The 23,766-nt window shown below is 43.3% G+C and overlaps 2 protein-coding genes across 2 annotated transcripts in view; both read left to right on the top strand.

The window, feature by feature from the left end:
• The window catches only part of PPFIBP1 (PPFIA binding protein 1), a gene marked incomplete at both ends in the record, with an annotated part of 45,278 nt that extends 27,605 nt beyond the window's left edge, over window positions 1-17,673 (top strand). The window contains 15 exons of the mRNA XM_084256280.1: window positions 935-995; window positions 1,337-1,366; window positions 3,478-3,649; window positions 4,112-4,144; window positions 6,403-6,553; window positions 6,864-6,992; window positions 8,317-8,467; window positions 9,676-9,787; window positions 10,038-10,126; window positions 13,677-13,799; window positions 14,320-14,445; window positions 15,001-15,189; window positions 16,357-16,536; window positions 17,169-17,234; window positions 17,587-17,673. Coding sequence (XP_084112406.1) covers window positions 935-995; window positions 1,337-1,366; window positions 3,478-3,649; window positions 4,112-4,144; window positions 6,403-6,553; window positions 6,864-6,992; window positions 8,317-8,467; window positions 9,676-9,787; window positions 10,038-10,126; window positions 13,677-13,799; window positions 14,320-14,445; window positions 15,001-15,189; window positions 16,357-16,536; window positions 17,169-17,234; window positions 17,587-17,673 — 1,699 coding nt within the window. The remainder of the gene's footprint in view (window positions 1-934; window positions 996-1,336; window positions 1,367-3,477; window positions 3,650-4,111; window positions 4,145-6,402; window positions 6,554-6,863; window positions 6,993-8,316; window positions 8,468-9,675; window positions 9,788-10,037; window positions 10,127-13,676; window positions 13,800-14,319; window positions 14,446-15,000; window positions 15,190-16,356; window positions 16,537-17,168; window positions 17,235-17,586) is intronic.
• A 2,312-nt stretch (window positions 17,674-19,985) lies between these two features.
• Window positions 19,986-20,795, top strand: REP15 (RAB15 effector protein; the record flags this gene model as incomplete). The annotated part of the gene is made up of 1 exon (XM_084256006.1): window positions 19,986-20,795. The coding sequence occupies one exon, from the start codon at window positions 19,986-19,988 to the stop codon at window positions 20,793-20,795; it is 810 nt and encodes a 269-aa protein (XP_084112132.1).
• Between the last annotated feature and the right edge of the window lie 2,971 nt (window positions 20,796-23,766).

Here is a 23,766-nt window from a genome sequence, read left to right as displayed (position 1 = left end):
GGTGGCCGGGGAGCAGCCGGGGATCGAACCAGCGCCGCAGAGGCCGCCGGCAGCTTCGCAACCCAGCGCTCAACCGCTGCGACACCGGGGAGGCCCGGGAAATCTATTTTTGAAGCAGTAATGAAAGGTGGGATCTTTTCTGACTGTTATCTTTTACTTTATTTGCTATGCCACAGCTCTAGCTATTTATGCATAAATCCCTGAGAAATGCCTTTGAAAAGTTTGCTTGTACATTTATATTATTCTAGTTCAGAGAGCAGAGATGTTACTTTCCTCCCTCTCATTTTTTACTGGTCACCTATTCCTTCCTTTGATTTTGAGTCACACCAGCTCCATGTGATAAAATGCTGATGATGTGATGAGAAAGTGCCAGTGGTTCCGGAGTCACTTTCTCTGGGCTGGGGCACACGCGGGCTGTCACAGGCAGCAAGTGGGGTCCCTCGATTGTGCTTTGGTCAGGGCTGTATGGTGATGTGCTTGGCCAGATGAAAAAATTGGGTCCTTTGCAAATTGAAAAGGAAAAAATCCCATTCTTTATTTTAACTAGAATGCTTATTTATAAACAAGACATGAGCATTTCCAAGTTCCTGGTATGTGTGCCCATGTGAAGTATCCACTCCAAGCCCATGGAAAACACTGATCTTTTTTTCAAATCTCAACATCCAAAGCCTGGTCCTAAGTGTTTTTCCAGCTACTTTAACATGTGCAGGCCATTTAGCATTCTTGGCAGGATACCTGACCACCCCTGCTTTTAAAAGAACTCAGTGTTATAATTTTGTTAAGCGCATAAGTGACAGCCTGCCTCCAGATTTTCCTTTAGTACCAGAATTCAACCCACACATACTTTTAGTTCCTTTTCAAGATAGTCTACTTAGAAACAGTGGCCCCACAGCTACTTATTATTAATCCTAATTATGACTGTTGTTATTTTTAGAACTTCAAGTCTACAGAAGTCTAGCAGCCTGAGCAATCTGAAGAAGGAATCATCAGATGGGGTGGGTTCTGTGTTTCCTCTGTCTGTTACCCCGAAGAGAAAATATTTAGGGCTCTTCATCTGTTCCCATTTTGCAAATAAAACTCTTAAGAAGAGTTGCTGGTTTCTCTAATGGAAAATTATTATATATCAGGGTTAACACCAAATACTAACAAGTATGAACATAAAGTATTGAAGGTAGTATGTAAAACAAAAAATGGAGACTTTTAATAAAGCATGGCAGGGAATAAACAACATGAGGTTCCATGTCTTAGAATTAGATGTACATTTAATTTGTGGAATTGTACAACAATTTCTGAATAGGATTCCTATAACAACCTTAAATGTTGTTGTTTTGAACAGGAAAAGGAGTCTATTCAGAAGCCTCCAGAGGTAAATTTTTTTCAAAGATTTTATTTATATATATAAGACCTGGGGTGTAGGTCAGAGGTGGGAGGTAGGGAGGGAGAGGATTCACCAGAGATAGTGGGGACCAGAACAGGCAGATTGACTGAAATACACTGCTGAGGGGAGCAGCAGGCGAGACAGGAGAGGTCTGCTGTGCCATGTGGGTTAGCTCCCTGGCCGGAGATCAAATTCATGCTGAAGTGGCTGCGAATAGCTTCATAGTGCTGAGACTTAACCCCTTGCACCACTAGGGAGGCCCTTAGAGGTAATTTCTATGTCCAGATTATAATTTAAAATGTTTGAGATTTCTAAGACACGATTATTTAAAGTCTCCAGTAAACCAAAGAAAACCCACTGCCTCCAAAACATGCTAAATGAATGAAACCAGACACAAAAGCAACTATTCTGTGGTTCCATATATATGAAATATCCAGAATATCTACGTATATGACAAATCCATGTAGACAGAACATAGGTCGATGGTGGCCAGAGGTTGGAGGCGTGGCAGTATAGGACGCTGCTCACTGGGTACACGGTTTCAATTGAGAGTGATGGAATGTCCTGGGACTAGCTGGAAGGGTAGCAGCACAATGTTGTACAAAGCTGTTCTGGATTGTTCACTTTAGTATAGTTACTTTAGTGTTAAGTAAATTTCTCCTCAATAAGTTATTGGAAAACTAAAGCAAAACGCCATGCTCTCAGTTATGCCATTTGATGTTCTCACTGACCCAAATGGGCTCCCTTGGGCTTCACAGAGAGCCCTCTTCCATCACCAGCAGTTTATTTTATGCAACCCCTGCCCACCTGCAGCCAACATTTTGGTATTTTTGAGAGCCTTACCAGCAGGGGCTTGGGCTTGCTCATCTTTCCTCTGACTTTTGACCATGAACATTGTAGAGGTTACAGTCTGGGAGACGAGCTGCGACCATGTGTGGCCTCAGCGACTGTTGGCTTCTGCTTCCTTAAGTTGACATAGGATGACTGACAAAGCCCAGGTGGTGTTGACAGCTACTATTAAGGCCACCCTTTGTTCTCCTCTCACTGATTCAGGAAATGGGTAGATGATCTTGATTTCAGATCATTGCTGAGACCTACATATTTAGCTCCCCTCAGTGGGGACATGGTGTTGTTACTATGAACTGTAGATGTATAGGATAAAATAACCACCATAAGAACTGGTACCTCCTCTGCCCTCGTCTGCACCTCTCTGAAAGAGAAACAGAGGGCAGGAGGTGTCAGAGCAAAGGTAGTATGAAACGGAAGCACCAAAACCCTGTAACAGTACATCATTCTGCCAGTTCAGAAAGCTCAAAAATAAGCAGTATTTAAAAGCACAGAATATCTCATTTGAAATTCTTGATAAAGATCCCGAAATATTATAGAGATCTGAAGTGGCTGCTAAGTCAACCCTCCAGAATTGAATGATAGCTCTGTTGGTCTAATGTTGAGTGTCTCTAAATGTATCACAATCCTTGAAATTCATTTATGCAGGTTTGCAAGCTGGCAGATGACATAGGACTATATCCCAGAATCCCATTTCAAGAGAACTATTTTTAGCAGTTGCTGATTGTGCCTGTATTTTATTATTAATTTACAGTTAATGTTAATTAGGAGTTCTTTGAAAAGAATATTCAAGATATCTGGAGTAGGATCTCCTTACATTGCTGGTACAGAAGCTCGGACTAATGCCTACTTGGTAGAAGAATGATGTCATATATTGGATTTTCTATTAATGTAGTTAAAAAGAATGAACTATATTATAGCAAGTCTATTCTATAATTGCTAGAAAATTAACTTACTGTTTAACTGAGGTAATATCTCCATGTCTTTTGAGGAGACAAATAAAATGAAAATAGAATTTGAGAATTTCTTTATCTTAAACATGGAGAACCCTAAATACATGAATTGTAGATTAGTGATGTGTATATTTTGAGGTTGACTTTTCATTTCTAATATTTGCTATTATTTGCAATGAATTTGCTAGTTCAGTTATTCTTTGAAATACACATGTACTTAGTACTGAGCCTGGCCTGTAGCTATAACCATGGGCATTATTAGCACTATATCACATTCACTAATTATTACTTATCTCTCAGGATAAAGCACAGGCAGAAAGCAGCCCTTTTGAGAGCCTCCCCCCCAAAGTTCCAGGACATGGTGTCTCTGCAGATGACAACCCCTTTGGCACCCGAAAAGCCAGATCTTCCTTTGGTCGTGGCTTTTTTAAAATTAAAAGTAACAAGAGGACGGCAAGTGCACCTAACCTGGGTAAGTAAAGCCCAAAGGCCTTTGCTGTGTTTCTTCCAGAGTGAGGAAAAGGCCCATCTTTTGTCCCTTCCCTTGTTCATCTCTTTATACATTTCTTTCTCAGAAATACAGGATGATGACTTAGGGGCAAGGTTGCCAAAAAAAAAAAAAGTCTTCTGTGGATTACATGGAGTGGTGTGAAGCTAGCTCTGTGTAGAAACTCACCTGCAGCCTGTTCTGGGGCATAAACTTAGCACAGGACCTCAGAATGTGCCTCTCTGCCTTTGAGATGAGCAGTCTCCCTGCAGTTTTGAACCTGGATCCAGCGGGGTCCGTCACCCTCAGAGGCATGGCCGGTGCCTGCCTCCTCTCCTGCTGGGTGTGTTCCAGAGTCGCAGTTTGACCTGTGTTTCATTTTGTCCTTCCCCTGTGTTCTCTCCATTGGGCTGCGTGTGTTTGTGTGCGTTGTGGGGATATCTGAAGACCGTGCGCGGAGTGCCAGTGCGCCCACCCTAGGTACGGTACCCTGCATGCCTGCCCGCGCCGCCATCAGGCTGCTCCCTGCGCTTGGATCTGTGCTCTAGACACCAGGCTGGCTCTGCCGAAGATGTAGTTACCTAGTCCTGAGCACCTTCCAGCTTCTGCCTGTGCTTCCAAGCCTAGACGCTGCCCTAACTCACACTATTGATCTGGCACAGGCTCTGAGCGGCCCTGGGCACTTGCAGTGCAGGGCTGGGCACCTGACCCTTCCCACAGCGCCCCACCACTGACTCCCAGGCTAGGGCCTTGCAGTCTTCCTCCAGGGTTACATTTCCCTCAGCATCCCAAAGAAGTGCTTTTACAGTCAAGCACAGAGGTCTGTGGAAGACATTGAAAACAGTCATTTTAGACTTTATTTCTCTTGGGAGAACATTTTCTGACATTTATTGCTCTGAAGATGGAGGCAAGGTATAGTGACAGAAGATATAACCTTATGTGGGATTTGAGGCATGCCCCTCAAACTGACTTGAGGAGATGGGAAATTCAGGTTTCCTTTTTCAAAGGTCAGGTATGGTAGCAAAAAAGTCCTCAATGTTAAAAAATAAAAAAGTAAGATGCTTTTAAAATGAGGATGGAGAAAAGGAAAAAAGTAGAAAAAAAATAAGGATTCCCTAGGAGGCGTTTCCAGGCACACTGCAACCAGCCACAGTTTCAGGAATATAGGGAAGGCTTTTCTAGGGTTTCCCAGTGGTTCCCTTCACCTTGTATAGCTATCTGTCTAGTCGCGTGGACGGCAAAGAGGGCTTCATTTTGTGTAACTTAAATGTCTAGAATGGACACTGGATGAATACAAGAAACTGATTTCTTCACACAACTACTTTCAGATGTTTTTGCACCTTTCTTAGGAGAAATGAATTGTCAAAGCTAAGAAGGAAATGCTGCTTCCTATAGTCAAAGCTCTGCTGCATAGAATAGGCAACCTCCGCAACTCTCCCATCTTGCTGAAAGACTGCCCCGGAGGGGGGGCCGGGGGTGGTGGGTTGTAAAACTTGTACTTTCCTCTGTAAAGGTGTAAAGTGCTAGCTCACCCTAGTGCTGATTTTCTAGTGTGGGATGGTCCATCAAGAAACAGCTAAAAGAGAGATTGGGGTCAAAATAAGGGGGGGTGCAATTGTATGGGGAATATAACCAAGATGAAAATGCATACATTGTGCAAAAATGAAAAATGATATAGGAAATGTATTTTAAAAAAACACTTTCAAAATTTTTGAAAACACTTTCAAAATTTTTATAAGCAAAAAAAAATAAAAGGGGGTATGTATAAAAAAAAGAAATAGCTAAAAGAAAGAGTTAATGCTTTGACATCTGAGAGGAGCAAATTTGAACATCATTCTGTTAAAGCAAATCAACAGACGCTCATTTTATGTCAGAAGAGAAGTTTGTACAGACCCAGTTCACTCTTCTCAGTGTATAGTCATAAAAGCTTATAAACAGGAATAAATTTCCTGAATAAACAAACACTTTCTAGAACTTGGTAAATGATTGAATATAATTGTCAAAGGAGAGAAAGAAATGAAAGGAAAAATGTCAGAGAGTTTAGAATATTAATATTAATGAATCATTGAATGAGAAAACTTGAAGTCTTGCTCAGGAAAATTGCATGCCTTTGTTGAATCCCAGCTGGCCATGGCACCCCAGCATGGAAATATAAACATTCAGATACTAAGGCAGGGCTGTAGGGGGAAGGTCACCCAGAGATATTGATGTCAGCTGCTGATAAAAGTGAACGAAGCCATTGCTTAGTGCTGAGCCTAGAACAGGTGAGCTTACCAAGAGCGCCTGCAGAAAGACCTAGGACAGAACCTTGGAGTGGAGTGGAGGAGGCAGGGAAACAAGTGCTCCAGCCAAGAAGAAACTCTCAGCTGGGAAATCTAGGGGCACATCCTGGCAGAAGCTAAAGGAGGTGATAAATGGGAAAGAAGGTCATAGACAGCCTGCACAAGCAAGTGTTCAGCAAGACTGAGATGGTTTCGTTATGAATTCAGGTCATTTGAAGAAAGAATGTGGTAATCCTGTCACACCTTCAAATCTCAAAGGAGCTGGACTTTAAATGCAACAGAGTGGAGGGTAGAATATCCCTCTTTAATCTCTGCAAGGTGTTCTTTGTAAATCGCTGATTTATAGGCCAGCAGAGGAAGAATCCTTAAAAGTTACTAAACCAAGAAGTGTAACATCTAGTCGTGATCCCTCCATATTTTAAAACCCAATGTGTTTGTATTCTATTTTCGGACTAGCTGAAACAGAAAAGGAGACAGCTGAGCACCTGGATCTGGCAGGGGTATCCTCTCGGCCCAAAGAGTCCCAGGGGAGTAGTCCCTTCCAGCTGTCCCCACCGTCTCCAGATTCCAAAAAGAAATCCAGAGGCATCATGAAACTTTTTGGAAAGTAAGTGATTGCAGAACAAATGGAGAGGCTTTTGTTTTAGAGGCTGCTTGACTGTAGGAATAATTGGAAAATTGGCTGAAAATGGCAGCGGAAGTGCAATGCCCTGTGTCCTCTGACAGAGGAAGGTTGTGACTTGGGTTATATGGGCTTATTGGGGCTCAGTGAAAGTTTAAATCCAAGTGTCCGCTTTAAGGATACTCACAGGGACATAGCTCAGATGCAGGCACTGGTTAAAAGTGTCTGATGAGTTGTGCTGTCCAAGGCCACACAGATCTAACCTGAGACTGTGTGTGCTGTGTCCTCTGTGCAGACTCAGAAGAAGTCAGTCAACGACATTCAACCCAGAGGACATGTCTGAGCCCGAGTTCAAGAGAGGAGGGACAAGGGCCACGGCAGGGCCCCGACTAGGCTGGTCTCGAGATTTGGGACAGACTAACAGGTAAGAACAACCAAGTGAGCAGACTTTTGCATCTACCCCAGCACCTGCAAGGTTAGGATTGTCCCGGAGTTGCAGACTGGCCTGCTGGTGGAAGGGCCCTCTCCTCTAAGCAGGGCAGCTGGACCTGTGGGAGGGAGGTGAGGAGTCAGAGCTGAAGTGTCAGTAGCATCTGAGCTGGAAGGACTTCATGTTACCTAGAGCAGCTCACGTAAGGCTCTGAAGCCTGGGCTTGGAAGGACAGTTTGACTGCATGCATCTGATTTCTGCCCTTGCCACTCCCTACAAGCTGGGTGACAGTGACCAGCTGCTTCCAGGCTCTGTGTCTGTTTCTCAGAGTGATCATCAGCACCTGCTCCCAAAGGTGAGGTGGAGATTAACCCATAGCACATGCTGTTAAGTATCTGGCAAATAGTTATTGTTCAGTAACCATTCACAGTTAGTGGAGGCTGGGAAAGCACTTATTCACTGAGTCTGATACAAGCCATCAGAATTCTTAAATGTACCAGGATGTAATATTTTCTCTGTTAAGTCTCTTAGGAACTTTTCCTACATCTTATCACAGTTCAGGCGGGGCCTTGGGTAAAAGGGTGGGTTGGCAAACATATAGCACAGCTCACTGATACTAAATCCTTCAATGGCACACTGGACTGGTGTGCCTTTGCAGCCAGTCCCTCCCTCCCAGGCAGAAGTCTGGGTGTAGGCTTCACCAAGGAAGAAACTCTGACCTTGAGATACTGAGCAGTCTCATTTGCCATATGTCCTCTTAGTACACAAGACAGTATCTCCTTCTGCTATCAAAAAATAAATAGCCTTTTTCATCTCCACATGTTGTCAAGCAAGAACACTTCTCTTCTGTCCAAGTAAAACAGCCTCTGCTGATGATACTTTTCCACACTTGGTGACAGTGCCATGTTGCCCTCTTCTCATTGACCATCACCTGGGGAGAAACCGAGGTTCTGCCCAAGTCAGTTCAAATCAGCCCTGAGCTGCAGTCCATCTGACGGAGTGCTGTCCATGTGGGGCCTCAGTCTTCACACAGCATTACACTAGTACAGTGACCTGACCTCAGGAGAGGGTTCAGCTCAGTCTTCCTGTATGGAATGTGCTTTTATTAAATCACAGGGTGTCTTCTCTGATTTGGTTTGAAATGAAGACTGTGGTCCTTAGGGTACCTTTCAGTCCTCCAAGTATGGATTAAAAACCAGCTCTTCGTGGTCAAATGTATCACACCAGTGAATGTCCACATGTATTAGTTTTACAGAGGTTCAAACCCCACAAGGTTGGCTCTGAATTGCTCATCATGTAAATGTTCATTTTCCTGCAGTGACCTGGATATGCCATTTGCCAAATGGACCAAGGAGCAGGTGTGCAGCTGGCTTGTGGAGCAGGGCTTGGGGTCCTACTTGAATTCTGGCAAACACTGGATCGCCTCTGGCCAGACGCTTCTGCAGGCTTCTCAGCAAGACCTGGAGAAAGTGAGTGCTTCTCTGTTTGGTTTGCAAAATGGATGCTGAGAGAGAAAGACTGTGAATGTAGGATTGTTTTATGCTGCAGAAGGTGGAGTAGGTAATGTTAGTGAGTGTTCTTGAAAGTTTGGGTTTCCTGCTCCCACTACTTTATCCCATGGACTTAACAGACCGAACCTGATCTTAATGACTACTTATGAGACTCTTCAGCCACTGGCATTTTGTTCATTCCATCCATCCATCCATCCTCCATTTTTCTTAAAGAAGTTTCAGGAGAAAAAACATTAGAAAGGGAAACCAAAGTGTTATGTTTTCTTAACAGAAAGTTAAATAAAGATGTTGCATTTCAGGGGGCCTCCCTGGTAGCTTAAGATTTAAGTCTCAGCGCTACCACGCTGTGGCCTGAGTTTGATACCTGGCCAGGAAGCTAGCTAATCCACATGGCACCCACATGGTGCAGCAGACCTCTCCTGCCTTACCCGCTACTCCCTTTAGCAATGGTATTTCACTAGATCTGCCTGTTCTGCTTCCCATTCTGTCTCTGGTGAATCTTCTCACCCCCTGCACCTCTGGCCTATACCCCAGTTCTTCTACACCTAAATAAATAAATCTTTAAAAAAACAATGTTGCATTTTAAAAACTTAAAGAAAAAGGGGCGTGAACTTTAGGATGTTTTCATGTGGCCCAGGAGGTCTCCCCACTTGGCTGTGGTACTTTGGGGTCCTGGGTGGTGAGTGGGTACCCATCCACCATGCTGATGGGGCCGAAATGTAACAAACTGTTGCTCTAGGGTGGGGGGAGGTAGGCATCATAACAGGTGGCTCCCTTCTACTAGCTCTGGCTGGTGACACCCATGGGTATGGCTGGGAAGCCACTGGCCTTTTTAATGAAAAATGATCGGATAGCCATAACAGTAAGTCTTCAGCCTCTTATTTGTCAAAATCATTTTGTGCCTTTATCCCTGGCTCATCTTCCCAATGTAATATAGACAATTCAGTTTCATTTTGCAGAAAGAATAAAGAGAGCCCTACATTTTATATGCAGTCATTTAACATGTGTTCCCTGTTACTTATGTACTTTACTTTTTACTACTTTTACTACTTGAGTGAAATGAGTGATTATAATTGTTTGTTCATTTTGGAGGGCTCTGTATCCTTACCAGTGGCATCTAGCTCATAGTGACAGAAATTTAAAGTCAGTATTTCTGTTTATTTCAGGAACTTGGAATCAAGCATTCACTTCATCGAAAGAAACTCCAGCTTGCTCTCCAAGCCCTGGGATCTGAAGAAGAAACTAATCATGGAAAACTGGATTTCAACTGGGTTACTAGTAAGAGGTTTTAGAGTCATGAATGAATAGAAGGAACTATTGGATGGTCGGAAAATCATGATACATTTTTCCTCTTTTCTATGCAAAAACACATCATGACTTTTCTTTTCCGACAACCTAATGTGTGTGCGTGAAGTATGTATATATGCCTGCGTATGTATGTATACGTGTGTGTATATATACATATATATATATTAATCATAAGAACTGGTGTTCTGTGACCTGGTTATGACCCTATTTCTCTCCTTAGGATGGTTGGATGATATTGGTCTCCCCCAGTACAAGACCCAGTTTGATGAGGGACGGGTAGATGGTCGAATGCTCCATTACATGACCGTGGTAAGTGGTTTTCTCCTCCAATTGGGGGAGTAAAGGTTTTTCCTTCTGATGGCCACACAAATGGAGTGAACAAATACAGTTTTCACCCTGATTGCACCAGAGTTTGAGAGTGTTGCTTTAACCTGAGGAGAGGGGAGGGACTGTTTTCTCTGAAGGTGCAGTGGCAGAATTTGGTGATTGCAAATAGCCTGCTGAAAATTGGGCACTCTGATTTAAAGCTCTCTGAAACCTATTTTAAACTAAGCTGTACAGGGCCTCCCCGGTGGCGCAGCGGTTGAGCGCTGGGTTGCGAAGCTGCCCGCAGCCTCTGCGGCACCGGTTTGATCCCCAGCTGCTCCCCGGCCATGGGAAGAGGATCCCGCATGGCGCTCAGACCTCTCTTGCTGCCCGCTGCTCCCCTCAGCAGTGTACTTTGGTCCTTCTGCCTGCTCTGTTCCCCACTCTGGCTCTGGTGAATTCTCTCGCTCTCCTACGCTTCTGGCTGTACCCAGTGCTTGTATAAATAAATAAATCTTTTTTTTAAATAAATAAATAAACTAAGCTGTACAGGAAGTTGATTTCATATATATTCAACTGTGTAGACACTGATGTGTACAGGAGAGGGTGAATTTTATGACATGTTAATTATATATCTCAGAAATACATTTTTAAAATGGAGAATGTAGTGCTTTGAAGCCCTAGAAGTTGCTAAGCTCGGTATTCCCCTGTTCGGTGAGCATTCAGAGGAGGCTCGCCTCTGGCCTGACATGCGAAGGGGACTAGTCTTCTCCCTTCCCTTCCACTTTTGAGGGCTGTTTCCTAAGACCCAGTTCTGCTAGGGCAAGGTCACTGTGGCAGGAGGGAAAGTTGCACCTTCTGTCTGGCTCCTTCATCACTGTTTTCAGCCCTCCACACAATGGATCAAGGATGTTCCCTTCCTTGCGACATGGGGACCAGTGGATTCCTCAAGAGCTGTTGTAGATTCCAAGCATTACAAGGGTCCTTCCCAAGAGACCTTTACTTAAATGGCCTTTTGTGATTTAGGTTATGGATCAAAATACCACATATATCTTCTTCTTTAGATAAGTTGTAAGTTTCTAACAGCTCACTTAAATTGGAAATTTTCAAAATCAAAGAAATAAGAGGTTTAGCTCATGGAATTTGTTTTGTTCTCTATAATTGAACCAAGTCCACATTTATGAGGATGCATTATGTGTGCCTGCTCAAGTGAGGTAGTGCTCATGTGTGCAGCACCTATACTGCATGCTAGGCACTCTTTCTACCAACATACTCACATAAATACTCAAGTTCCAGCTACCCTTGTTAACATTATCATTATCCCACTTTTGACATGAGAAAATGAAGGAATAAAGAACCTTAACCAAGTTCCATAGTTAGAAAGTGGTAGAAAGTCATAGAGCATTTGAAATTAGGCTGTTTCTTTCCAGAACCCTGCCTGCAACTAATTCAGTAACTCTCTGCCTGCTTCTCTAGGTATAAGTATATTCCCATGGAAATGTGAGTAAATTCAGACTTAAAAGTATAAAAAGTATATGTGTAACTTCCATGATTATAAAAGAATAAAGTACCTTAGAAAACTTGGCCCCGAAAGTCCCGAGCCCCCAAAAGTCTGTTTTAATGTGATATCTTGGATTGGTTCCTAGAACAGAAAAAGCACCTTAGTGGAAAAGCTGCTGAAATCTGAATAAAGTCCATAGTTCACTTAAATTTTACTGTCTCTGTTAACTTTTTAGTTTTGATGAATATATCATGGCTGTATAAGGTGTTAAGTTTAGCAGAAACTGGGTAAAGGGTATATGAAATTCTGTACTATCTCTGGCAACTCTCTAATAAATCTAAAACTATTTAAAAATAAAATGTTTTAAATGAAAAAAATTTTAAAAGTCTGTTTTGTTTTAAAAGAAAATAGATCCTGTGGGCCTCTCTGGTGGTACAGGGGTTAAAGTCTCAGTGATATTAAGCTATTGCCAGCCACTGTGCCATGAATTTGATCCCCAGCCAGGTTGCTGACCCACATGGTACAGCAGACCTCTCCTCTCTCCTGTCTTGCCTGTTGCTCCCCTTAACAGTGTATTTCAGTAGATCTGCCTGATCTGCTCCCCACTCAGTCTCTGGCTAATCCTCTGGCCCCTGCACCCCTGGCCTACACCCAAATTCTTGTACGTATAAATAAATAAAATACATCTTTAAAAAAAATAGCCCCTATTTTTAAAATTGCTCGAAGTATAAACTTTTTAATAAAAAGTTATTTTTTTAAAAATTGATCGATTATAAGTAGATAAAAATAGCCTCTTTGGAAATGGTTTGACTGGATGTGTCAATATTAGATTAAAATATGTTAATATCTTTCCTAACTAACTGATGGTAAGACACTACCTTTAAGAAATTAATCCAGAAAGAACTCAGGAAACAATTTTTTACTCAGTCAGTGGCTGTAAAGATTTAAACCGATTGTCTAATTTTATTTTAAAAATAGTTATATAGTAGATTCAAGTTTTTTCTTCCTTGCCTCCCCCCCCCCCCCAAAGAAACATGTTATCAGTAAGGTGTGGCTAAAATGGATGTTTTCCTTGTTTATTACTAGGCGTGTTTGAAAGTAGATTGGTGCTTATATTGACATTACCCACAAATCACCTTCTCCTAAAATAATTTGTTTTGCTGTGTTTGAATATTTGAAATGTTTTCTGTGACCACAGACTAGGGATGGCACTCCTTAAAGGAATGGATTAGTGGCATTTATTACTACTTACAACTAAACTCATTTTACTTCTTCACTTTCACTATGCCTTTTTTCCAAAATTGTTCAGTGTCTGCTAGCTAATGCATAATCATTTAGAACTCGAGACTTCTAGAAGCTAGGGGGAGAATATAATGAGCTGCTCTTCTGATTTCCCCCAACGCAGTGATGTGTCTTAGCTTAGAAAGCCAAATCTGGACTGATCTGCTTGACTGAATCAGATCACAGCAGATCAGGGGTGGCAGGGACCTCATACAGACCTTCACCGTGCTTCTCAGAGTGCTGGGGTCCCACTACCCTATCAGTGTTGGCAAAAGAGAGAAACAGGGGAGGTCAGCTATAGCTGGGAGAACATTAATTCTGGGCATGATTTGGTTTGGAACAGGAAAAGGGTTCTGGGCTTCCCTGGTGGCGCAAGGAGTTTTAAAACACAACCTGTGGGACTGTCCACAGCCACTGCAGTATGAATTTGATCCCCAGCCAGGGAGCTACCCACATGGCACAGCAGACCTCTCCTGCCTTGCCCACTGCTCCCCTCAGCAGTGTACTTCAGTCATTCCTCCTGTTCTGTTCCCCACTCTGTCTCTAGTGAATCCTTTCCCCCCACACACCTCTGGCCTGTACCCCAGTTCTTGTATACATAAATAATCTTTAAAAAAAAAAAAAAAGAAGGAAAAGGGTTCTGTTACTAAAGAAGCCTTTGAAATCATGGGCAGGACTTGAGGACTCCTCTTTGTGCTCACCTTTCCAAGGTATCTTGGAGAAGGCCTCTACTCCTGGCAGCTTGGTGAGCCCTGTGCTGTTCTTTTGCAGGATGACTTACTGTCTTTGAAGGTTGTGAGTGTGCTCCATCATCTCAGTATCAAAAGGGCCATCCAAGTCCTGCGGATCAATAACTTTGAACCCAACTGTCTGCGGAGGCGGCCGTCGGACGAGGTAGCATCTGTGGGGTGATTTGGCTGTGGTGCTTCCCACGCATGGGTCTGTCCTTGTGTACATGACCCACTCCCACTTCTTCCTAGAGCTGGTGGCAAAGGCATCTGGCTCCCTGAGGCGCTGAACCCCAGGCCCACCTTGTTTACTTCTTAGATTTTACCACCCTGCATCTCTCTCCCCGCATCACACCCTGTAAGGCTCCTATCTTCCTACCTGAAGCCAAGGACTGTTTTTAATTATGCTTCCTCTTTCTTGGGGCTGTTTTTTTTTTTCCCTCGCTTCCTAAGTCACAGAATTTTTCCTAAAGTGCTGCTTTTATTCGTGCAGAAAAATGTTTGAAATTCTGTGACCTAATCCTTAAAAGAGAGTTCCACTTAGCAAACACCCTTGATGCCTTCTCTAGTAGGGCCCTTTGGTAGCGCTGCTCGTGAGGCAGGCTTTTTAGACAAAACACGCAGCGGTGATATTTGGGGCCTCAGAGCTGGTGATTGAAGCTCTTGGTGGTACTTTGTCCCCACAGAGCAGCGTCACCCCAGCAGAGGTTCAACAGTGGACCAACCACCGTGTGATGGAGTGGCTGCGCTCCGTGGATCTGGCGGAGTATGCCCCCAACCTCAGAGGCAGCGGCGTCCACGGAGGGCTCATGGTAAGCCTGGAACCTTTGATTCTATCTTTATTTCTTACCAGTCTGTCTCCTTTAGTAGGGTGTGACCAGCAGGTTGCTCATAGGCCTCCTGCTGTCTAACCCCCCAACCCTCCTGCACTACTTTGAGAGCATCTTTGCTTTCAGAGTATTTCTTCCCATATGTTTTATTTATGTTATATAACTCTGGATTCGATTCAAACTCTTTCCCTTTTTTTTTTTTTTTTTGCCTACTGAGACCATATTTTTAAAGCCCTGCAAGGATACTCTTCTGTTCTGTGTACAGAAGTAGCATGAGGAGTTGCTTCCAGAGGCTTCCCAAAGGGCCCTGTCAGAGAGGTCGAACTCCTGACTTTGTAGTGCCCAGGCATCAGGACCTGCTCTAGTCCTCACAATCTGGGGCCGAGTCTCTTAAGACCACAGTCCATACTTTGTGTCCCACCGGACTGTTGGGAGAGGGGTTGGACATAGCCTTAAAGAACAAGCTTTGAATTTAGAAAGAATGGCATAGACTTGTACAGTATCTAGTACCTTGTAACAGGTTAACCTTTCTTACAGGTTCTGGAACCTAGGTTTAATGTTGAAACCATGGCTCAGTTACTGAATATCCCACCAAGTAAGACCTTGTTGCGAAGACACTTGGCCACTCATTTTAACCTTCTGATCGGCGTGGAGGCCCAGCACCAGAAGCGCGATGCCATGGAGCTGCCGGATTATGTCCTGCTCACAGCTACTGCCAAAGTGAAGGTTGGCTTAAGCTCCTACTGCTCAGTAGCTGCCCAAAGCAGAGAGTCAGTGTTTACTGTTCCCTGATTATCCCATCTTCTGGGACTTCACTAAATTTTGTGAATGGGTTGAAGGTGTGTGTGTTTCTGGGAACACTTAAAAGGATGCGTTTTTGAAAGTTTCCTTCTAGAGCAGTGTTTGTGCAGATTGAATTTTATTAGAGTTAGCCCTAATGAATGTGCTGTTGGCTTCTCTGACAGACTGCTAATGCAGAAAGCACGCAACTGGGGCAGCCAGTACTGATAGCAGGATTTCCTGTTCACCTATGGGTGAACCAAGCATAAGAGTTACATTTCTGTTTGGATAGATTCAACTCATCTGGTTTATAATTGACTAGCTTTGCAAATTAGGAAAATATATTTAAGAAACTATTCAAGATAGACCAGCTAAGAATGGCTACTTCCTATTTACATGGGTCCTACCAAATTCAGATCACTTTTTCGTCATTCCTCTATTATATTTTCCTGAAGCTGTTATCTCTACCATCTTAATGTAGAAAGAAGATTAAAGGATGTGCCAGATTTGAAACCTCTGAGGATTTGGTTCTGTTTAAATTCTCAACATCAGCCCGATCGCCATCCCCTTAACAGATGGTCTCAGGGATTATCTAGTGACTAAGCTGGAATTTCTCCTCCCCTTTTCCCTGGAAGCTTTCTCTGCTACAGGGCAGAGATTCTGTTAGCATGGACCTGTGCTATTATAGAAGCATAACAGGCACATGAGATAATCACAGCCTCACCCAAAAAGAGAATAAAGTACGTACCAATTTCCACTCTGGCCTCGAATTGGAAAGCCTTGCAAAGCTGGATGCAACCCTGAGAAATCTCATTGCTCTATGTCCTGTTAGTCATTGCTCTTGGCAATCCTGCTTTTTGCAGTGAGCTCCCAGCTAGTCAGCATGAACAAGGAGAACAAGCTTCATCTCCAGAGGCTCCTGACCAGGACCATTTCTCCTGTCTGGGGACATCACTCACATGGCTAGGATGTTTTTGTTTTCATTACACAGATCTAATCATCCAGTTGCGTGTCACTCCATGATTGAGTGGATCATTTAATTATACATATTACTGCTCCTTTGTCATAGGCATTTCATCAAACCCCTGGATGTTTTTGTTTGTTTTCCTAAAGCCAAAGAAACTTACCTTTAGCAATTTTGGGAATCTGAGAAAGAAGAAACAGGAAGATGGCGAGGAATATGTTTGTCCGATGGAGCTGGGGCAGGCATCAGGGAGCACATCTAAGAAGGGATTCAAGGCTGGCTTGGACATGCGCCTCTACGACGAAGATGACTTGGATCGTCTAGAGCAGGTATATTGCAGCAGCACATGGAACTATCTGAAGGTTCTTCCGACAGTGGAACACTACACAGAAACTGTTGTACATGTCTACTAGTCAGGGAAATTTGCTGCAAATCCTTTAAAAATAAAGATAACGAAATAATCAGAGCCACATACAGATTTCTTACTATGCCACAGGCACTGTGCTTAGCACTTGACACATATTAACATTTGTGGTAACTCTAAAATGCAGGAATTATTGTTGTCCTCCCTGAAAGCTGTGCACAGAGAGGTTAAGTAACTTACCCTAGACTGAACAGCTGGTATTGCAGCCCATTAGGCTGGCTCCTCAGCCTGTGTTGCTGACCTGTGTGGTATATCCTTGTGTGAAGGAAATCTAGGCACTCAAGCAGGCAGGAGTGGGTCCACTCATACTCCTTGGCCGTCTCAGTATAAACTCATGGGACCAAGCAGTGCCCTCTGCTCAACAGCCCTTCAGTGCCATTGTCAACATCAGAGCACTAGACAAGAGGTAGCAAGAAAGTATTGTAGCTTTTAACATCCAGCTGGAGTTGTAAGAGGAGATTTTATTATCAGTCCCCTTACGATATTTTTGCTTAGACTTTGGCTCACTGTGCTGCCCTTATGGTGTGTTTTTTGTAGATGGAAGATTCAGAAGGGACAGTGAGACAGATTGGTGCATTCTCCGAAGGCATCAACAATCTAACAGTAAGTGTGTAAAATTTTAAATTATTTAAATTATTTCAATATTGACTGTAGTTAAAATGACTATAACCAAGATGAAAATGCATACATTGTACAAAAATGAAAAATGATGTAAAAAAATATACAAAATTAAAAAAAACAAAAATAAAAAAATATAAATAAAAGTCATCCCCAAGACCGCACCCCCCAAAAAAAATATGACTCTAAAGGTAATGTTAAAAACTGCTCAAAAGGACTATGCGTACAGAGGAGCTTGTGTGGTTCTTAGCTCCTGTGTGTATGTGATGTGTGTGCACGACTGTCATAGTTCTGTGTGTGAACGTGTGTGTGAATCCTCTTTCTCCTTGTTTTCCAGCACATGCTGAAGGAAGATGACATGTTTAAAGACTTCGCTGCCCGCTCGCCCAGTGCCAGCATCACTGATGAGGACTCGAATGTTTGACAGCAGTGCATAGAGGAGCGTCCTTCTCTGCTCTACTTCTCTTGTGCTCACGGAATATATCCAGCAAGCCAGAGATTGTATATTGCTTATTGTTCCAACTTCTGCTTGTTTGAAAGTGAAGATGGAAGGCGGGGGCCACATGCCTCTTCTGCAGTTGCCACAAAAGCTGACACTGGTGAACGAGCATCTAATTGCTCTTCTTCTATTTAATGTAAAAACCTGTGATATATTATATTTAAAGTGCTGCATTCAAGATGATTATTTTACCATAATGTTTGCAATCACCTTCACAGGCCGGGGGTTGGGGGCTGTGACCAGTGTGGGGGGCACCCTGACCCATCAGCGCACAGCCCCATGGGTGTCCAAGCAGGATGCATGCTCACCCTTGCCACGTGTGCTTTGTCCAAGCCTCACCTCCGCTTGCCTCCTACTGTCCTGTTTTTATATATTTTTCTAAATATATGTATATATCTAGTACATAGAAAAAAATACAACTTTTATTTTGTGACTTAAGGAAGATGGTAAAATGGCCACATTTAAGAAATCTTTATAGTATTGGATATTTCTTCTGCCAGCAGCTTCCTGAAGCCCTGGAGATGGTCTTTGCTTCTCCACAGCTAAATTTTAACAATGTTGCTCATCCAGGTCAAATTAGTATCTAAAAAATACCCCTTCTTGGATGGCCCACATTCTTTACCTCAAGAGCAAGATACTCAAGGGGAACCTTTGAAAACTGTAAACTTGAATGCATTCAAAAGAGCCCCTCAAATTTGTAGAAAAAAATTATCAAGAAACCAAAATAAAACCCTTTACAGTATTACACTTATTGTCCTTTGGGCTCAATACATCACTGCATCAGACTCCGAGCAGCCTGCCGCACGTCAGTCACCACACGTTTCTCAGGCTCTCCAGGATGGGATTTTTTTAAAGCTAAATTTGATCTCAGTCAGGGTTCAGAAACTCTGAGGCTACGAAATCATTTTACAATGGCTGTGGGGTGATACTACAACGTACCTCATGTTTTTCTGTAACACAGGGTCCAACTATTCTTTCTAAAGAAAGAGAAAGCCAGAGCAGAAACCATCACTGTGTTTTTTTTTTTAAGGGTGTTGTAACAAATACTCTATTTTGTATGCTACCTGCCATCATTACTCATGGTGACCGACTGTGGCAGACAGTTTTTCACAAATTGGTGGGGGGAGGGGGAAGGGCACGGGCAGCTGGGTAGGCTGACATAGGCCCATGGGCTTGGTTATAAACTCAACTTGAAGGCTAATTGTATGTTCTTTCACGTGATCAGAAGTCACCAAGCTCCTCTTCAAGGAACTTGAAGCAAATCACTATTTACTCATAACTAAAATGATATGAGGAGGATAATGATCATTTGCTCCCTTCCACTCATGATTTAGTAACTGTATGGGCCTCTTTCTGTATTTGTACTTTATTTTAATGTGGACCTATGTCACCATTCAAGGAACAATTTGTTATTCAAACCTGGTTAAAATATCCAGAGTCTGTTCTAAATGCCAAATACTCTTTCTTCAGGACATTGTAAGTAATGCTATGTGATAAGGTTAAAAGTCTTTTTGATGCTATATTTACAAAATATTATGCACTGCCGGTATTCCCTTATGAAAGGAAATAAAGTCAACTGATAATTGCCTCACGCTTCTTATTGTCTAATAGTTTTTATGTTCAGAATAACAAGTAGGATTTATTTCTGATACAGAGGAGAACAACACAACCTCTTTGCATTTGACAAACTGTCATAAATGTGTTCGGGTGGAGCTAATCACGTGGCTCAACAGGTAAATCAACACTGGAGGAAACAGGAGCCGAGCTGGGGGAGGAGGAGACCCAGCCACCAGGACAGAGACGCAGCGAACGGGAATGAGTGACCTGCCAATTTGAAAATGTCAGAGAAAGAGGAGTGCCCTTCTTTAAAGAAAGGAATTCTATTAATTTAACTAAAATTTGAAGAGCAGAAGTATATCTTAGAAGAAATTGCTGAGTGAACACTGGGTGAATAGCACTAGTGAGCAGCTGTTTTGTGTGAAAGTCACTATCACTAACTCAAGAGCCCCGCCAGGACCTGCGTAAACCAGCACACCCACTTGACAAACAAGCCCCAACTGTTTGTTTAGCCTCGTGGATATATGCTCAGTGGCACCAAGTACGCTGTTGAATTACAAGATGATGACCACAGGACAGAGGTGACTTTCTTCATGACGTGAACTTGAAAAAAGAAGCAGTTCTGACAGAGGCTCCTATGTTTGCTCTTTGGGAGCGATTCTGATCAGGCGCAGAGAAAAATGGGGCAAAATACATCCCAGCTATCAGCTCCTAAGGGGCAAAATACATCCCAGCTGTTGGCTCCTAAGGGGCTAAATACATCCCAGCTGTCGGCTCCTAAGGGGCAAAATACATCCCAACTGTCGGCTCCTAAGAGCAGCAAGGAGGTGGCCAGCGTCTGTGAAGTGGTCAGCGGAGCTATGGTGCATGCAGCACAGAAGCTGACAGAGTACCTGGGATTCCAAGATCCTCAGAGCAATCTCCGCGCAACTCCCAACACACTGAATGAGATCTTTCTCATCCACTTTGTCACTTATTGCCAAGTCAAGGGAGCTGGGGAATGGCTCACCACCAGCAGGATGAGCGAGCAGCAAGTTTCGCTGTTGGGGGCCGACTGGGTTTGGACCTTTTGGGGACCTGATAAGCAAATAAGGCTGCAGCTGGCAGTCCAGACTCTACAGCTGGTGGTGCTTCCACCAGTGGAATCTCAGCCCGCTGACCTCTGCCATCCAGACTCCAGGGCACAGGAGCCTTCCAAGGAGAGATGTAGGTTTGATAAGCTGGAAAGCTTCTGCCAGTTGATGGGAGAGGATTGTCTGGGCCTGTTCATCATCTTTGGTGTGCCAGGAAAGCCTACAGACATCAGAGGGGTTGTCCTGGACAGCGTCAGGCAGGAGTTGGAGAGAAGCCAGCTGCCTCGAGGGGAAGCCCTGGCACGGTTTGTCCTGGAGACTGAAGATTGCATCCCCATTGATGAGCTTCTGGGTAACTGTCTGAGCAAGACGGACAGGCTGAGAGAGGTGGGCAAGGTTTACATCCGCATCCTCTGAATCGGGTATGTGGCAAAAGACTGATCTGTAAGGCATAAGGAAAAACATACTTGATGCTGATCAGCAAGCCCCTCTGCCTACTTTCCTCCCACTGCAGATATTGTTTCCCCCCCCCCCAACCCTGTCTCCTATTGACTGGAAATGATTACCTGGGTCATATTACCTAGAACATGTTAGCCTCATGATTGTGAGTGAGGGTCTCAGGGGGAGGACGTTGGGTGGGAAATTACTTTGATTAAGTGAAACCAGGGAAGGAGAGGATAATAAACTCACCATTTAAGTTTGATTTGCAAAGAAAAATATGTGTCTTTGTTTGAAATAAGCATTTGAAAAGGTGAAAAGGGATTTTGTTGGTGTCAAAATGAGGGGGTGGGCAGCTGAGACAGGAGACCACAAACAGGTGTGGTCATACTGACAAAACCAGTTCAGCTCAGGACTCACCGTCAGACTCTACACGACCCCTTCCCCAGCCCTGCTCTTCCCCTCTAGAGAGGACACTTGAGTGTTAGCTTAACCGATGGGTTCAGCACAGCAACCCACGTAACTTGCAGTCATCACCACCATTTATTTAGCATTCGCAGTAAGGACAGTGTATTCCTGAGTAAAAACCACCTTTGCTCTAAAGCCTGGTGGGATTATTACAGTACTGTAGGGGCAGAAAAATCATCTTCCCTCTACCCTTCTAGAAGGCAGAAGCCAAAAATGCTTAAAACTGTCAGTGGAAGAGAAAATGATGAACACATGACAACCAAGTGCCTGGTGCTGCTCTCTGCCAATTCCGCACAAAAAAACAAAGTCCTCCTTTGGGAAGTTTCCATCTTATTGGTGGAAGAGTTATAATACACAAATGTATGTACATATACTTTAAATACATCTTAAAAAATACAGATCAGGGATGCTACAAAGAAAACTAAAACTCAGGTAAGGGGATAGAGTGAAGGAGGCATAAATTGGGTGGTTTTCAACAAGCAGATGGACCCAGGGGGATGAAGCTCAGTGAATTACATGAGATGAGAAACACAAATACTGGGTGATTTCACTCATGTGGGCTCTGAAAATATGGGCAAACAAAACAGAAGGAAAAGTCTTAGATACAGAAAAGAGGTGATGAGAGGGGAAGGGAGTGAGGAGTGGGTAAAACAAGTGAAGGGGTCAGTTATACAGTGATGGTGATCATGATGTTAGATGGTGAAAGTAGGCTTTTGATGGTGATCCTGATGTTAGATGATGGAGTATAAAATACACCTGAAACAATGTTATAAACCAATGTTACTTCAGTAAAAATATTTAAGGGAAAAGGGGTGGTTAAGGAGTGCCTCCCTGTAAAGGGAGCAGTTGACCAGAGATTGGAGTGGAGAGAAAGAGGGTCAGTGCAGACATCTGGTTATGAGTGTTCCGGACACAGCACAAAGGCAAAGTACCTGAAACAAAAGTGGATCTGCTGTGTTTGTGGCACAGCAAATAAGAGTGGTGTGAGCCAAGGACTTGATGGGAGATTAGGTCAGAGAAATAGCCAGCAGACAGACCAAGTAGATCATCTTTGCAAGGATGCTAGATTTTATCCAGAGTGATACAGGGGTAGAAATATTTTATTTTTTTTAATTTTATATTTTTTACATCATTTTTCATTTTTGCACAATGTATGCATTTTCATCTTGGTGATAGTCCCCATACAATTTCCCCCCGCTGGTTTTGATCCTGCTCCCTTCTCCCCAACCTGTAGTGTGTCTCTGGTTTATAGTTGCTTGTTGATTTTGATTTTGATTTTATTATAATTAGTCTTTTTCCTGGTCCCTTATTTAGGTTTTCTAAATTCCTGCTATGAGCGAGAACATCTAGTATTTTTCTTTTTCTTTCTGATCCAGCAATTCCACTCCTAGGTATTTACCCAAAGGATACAGAAACATTAATTCAAAAGGGCACCTGCACCCCTATGTTCATAGCAGCAGTGTTTACAATAGCTAAGCTATGGAAACAACCCAAATGCCCAAAAATAGATGACTGTGGTACATATACACCATGGAATATAACTCAGCAATCAAAAAGGATAAACACATGCAATTTGCAGCAACATGGATGGAGCTAGAAGGGATCATGCTCAGCAAAATAGGGGATAGAAATCTCGATATGTTTTATTCTTTTAGAACCTCACTTGATTACTGGGTGGATGCTAGATTGTAGGGAGGAAAAAAGCAGCAGGGGGCAGCTTGGAAGCTCTCAGAAATCCAAATGAAGGAAAAGATGGCCTGGACCAAAGAAGTAGAAGACAAAGGATGAAGAGGTCAGATTGGGGACTAGCAGGAGGTGAAAGCATCAAGCCTTTGCTTGATTGAACGAGGGGTATGAAATAGTTCATAAATTCTAAATTCTTAAATAATAACAAGAATATATACAAGGGAAAAAGTATGTTTGTCTGACACTCATTTAGGGCAACAAAAAGGTGGAGAAAAGCATTTTAGCCCTCTACCTTCAGTAAGTAGGCAGAAAGAAGTGCAGGAGGCGTCTCCTGAAGCTAGGCAATGACTATTACAGCTTGGAATGTGCAGGGCAGGCTCTCATACACAGTTCCTGTGTCCTTGGAGTCCAGTAACCGTCTGCAGGAATGCTGTGCAGAGTAAGCCATCAATGAGGTGGCTCAAAGTCTAGTAAAGAATTTCCGCTTGGAATCCAAAGTGGGTTGGCCTCTCAACTTTTTATTTGCATAGAATAAAATAAAATGGGTGTAGGGTGGAGGGGCAGTGAAATGATTCACCAGAAACAGAGTCGGGAGCAGAATAGGTGGATTCGCTGAAATACACTGCTAAGGGGAGCAGCAGGTAAGACAGGAGAGGTCTGCTGCACCATGCAAGTTAGTTCCTTGGCCGGGGATAGAACTCAGGCCTTAGTAGTTACGGCACTGAGACCTAACCCCTACGCCACCAGAACACATGATGTTTTAAGTTGTATAACTTCACACATTAAAATCCTACAG

The sequence above is a fragment of the Talpa europaea genome (genome assembly GCF_964194135.1).
Source record: "Talpa europaea genome assembly, chromosome: 15".
NCBI classification, from domain to species: Eukaryota; Metazoa; Chordata; class Mammalia; order Eulipotyphla; family Talpidae; genus Talpa; species Talpa europaea.
The sequence above is the reverse complement of the archived record's forward strand: the minus strand, read 5'-3'. Positions and strand labels throughout refer to the sequence as shown.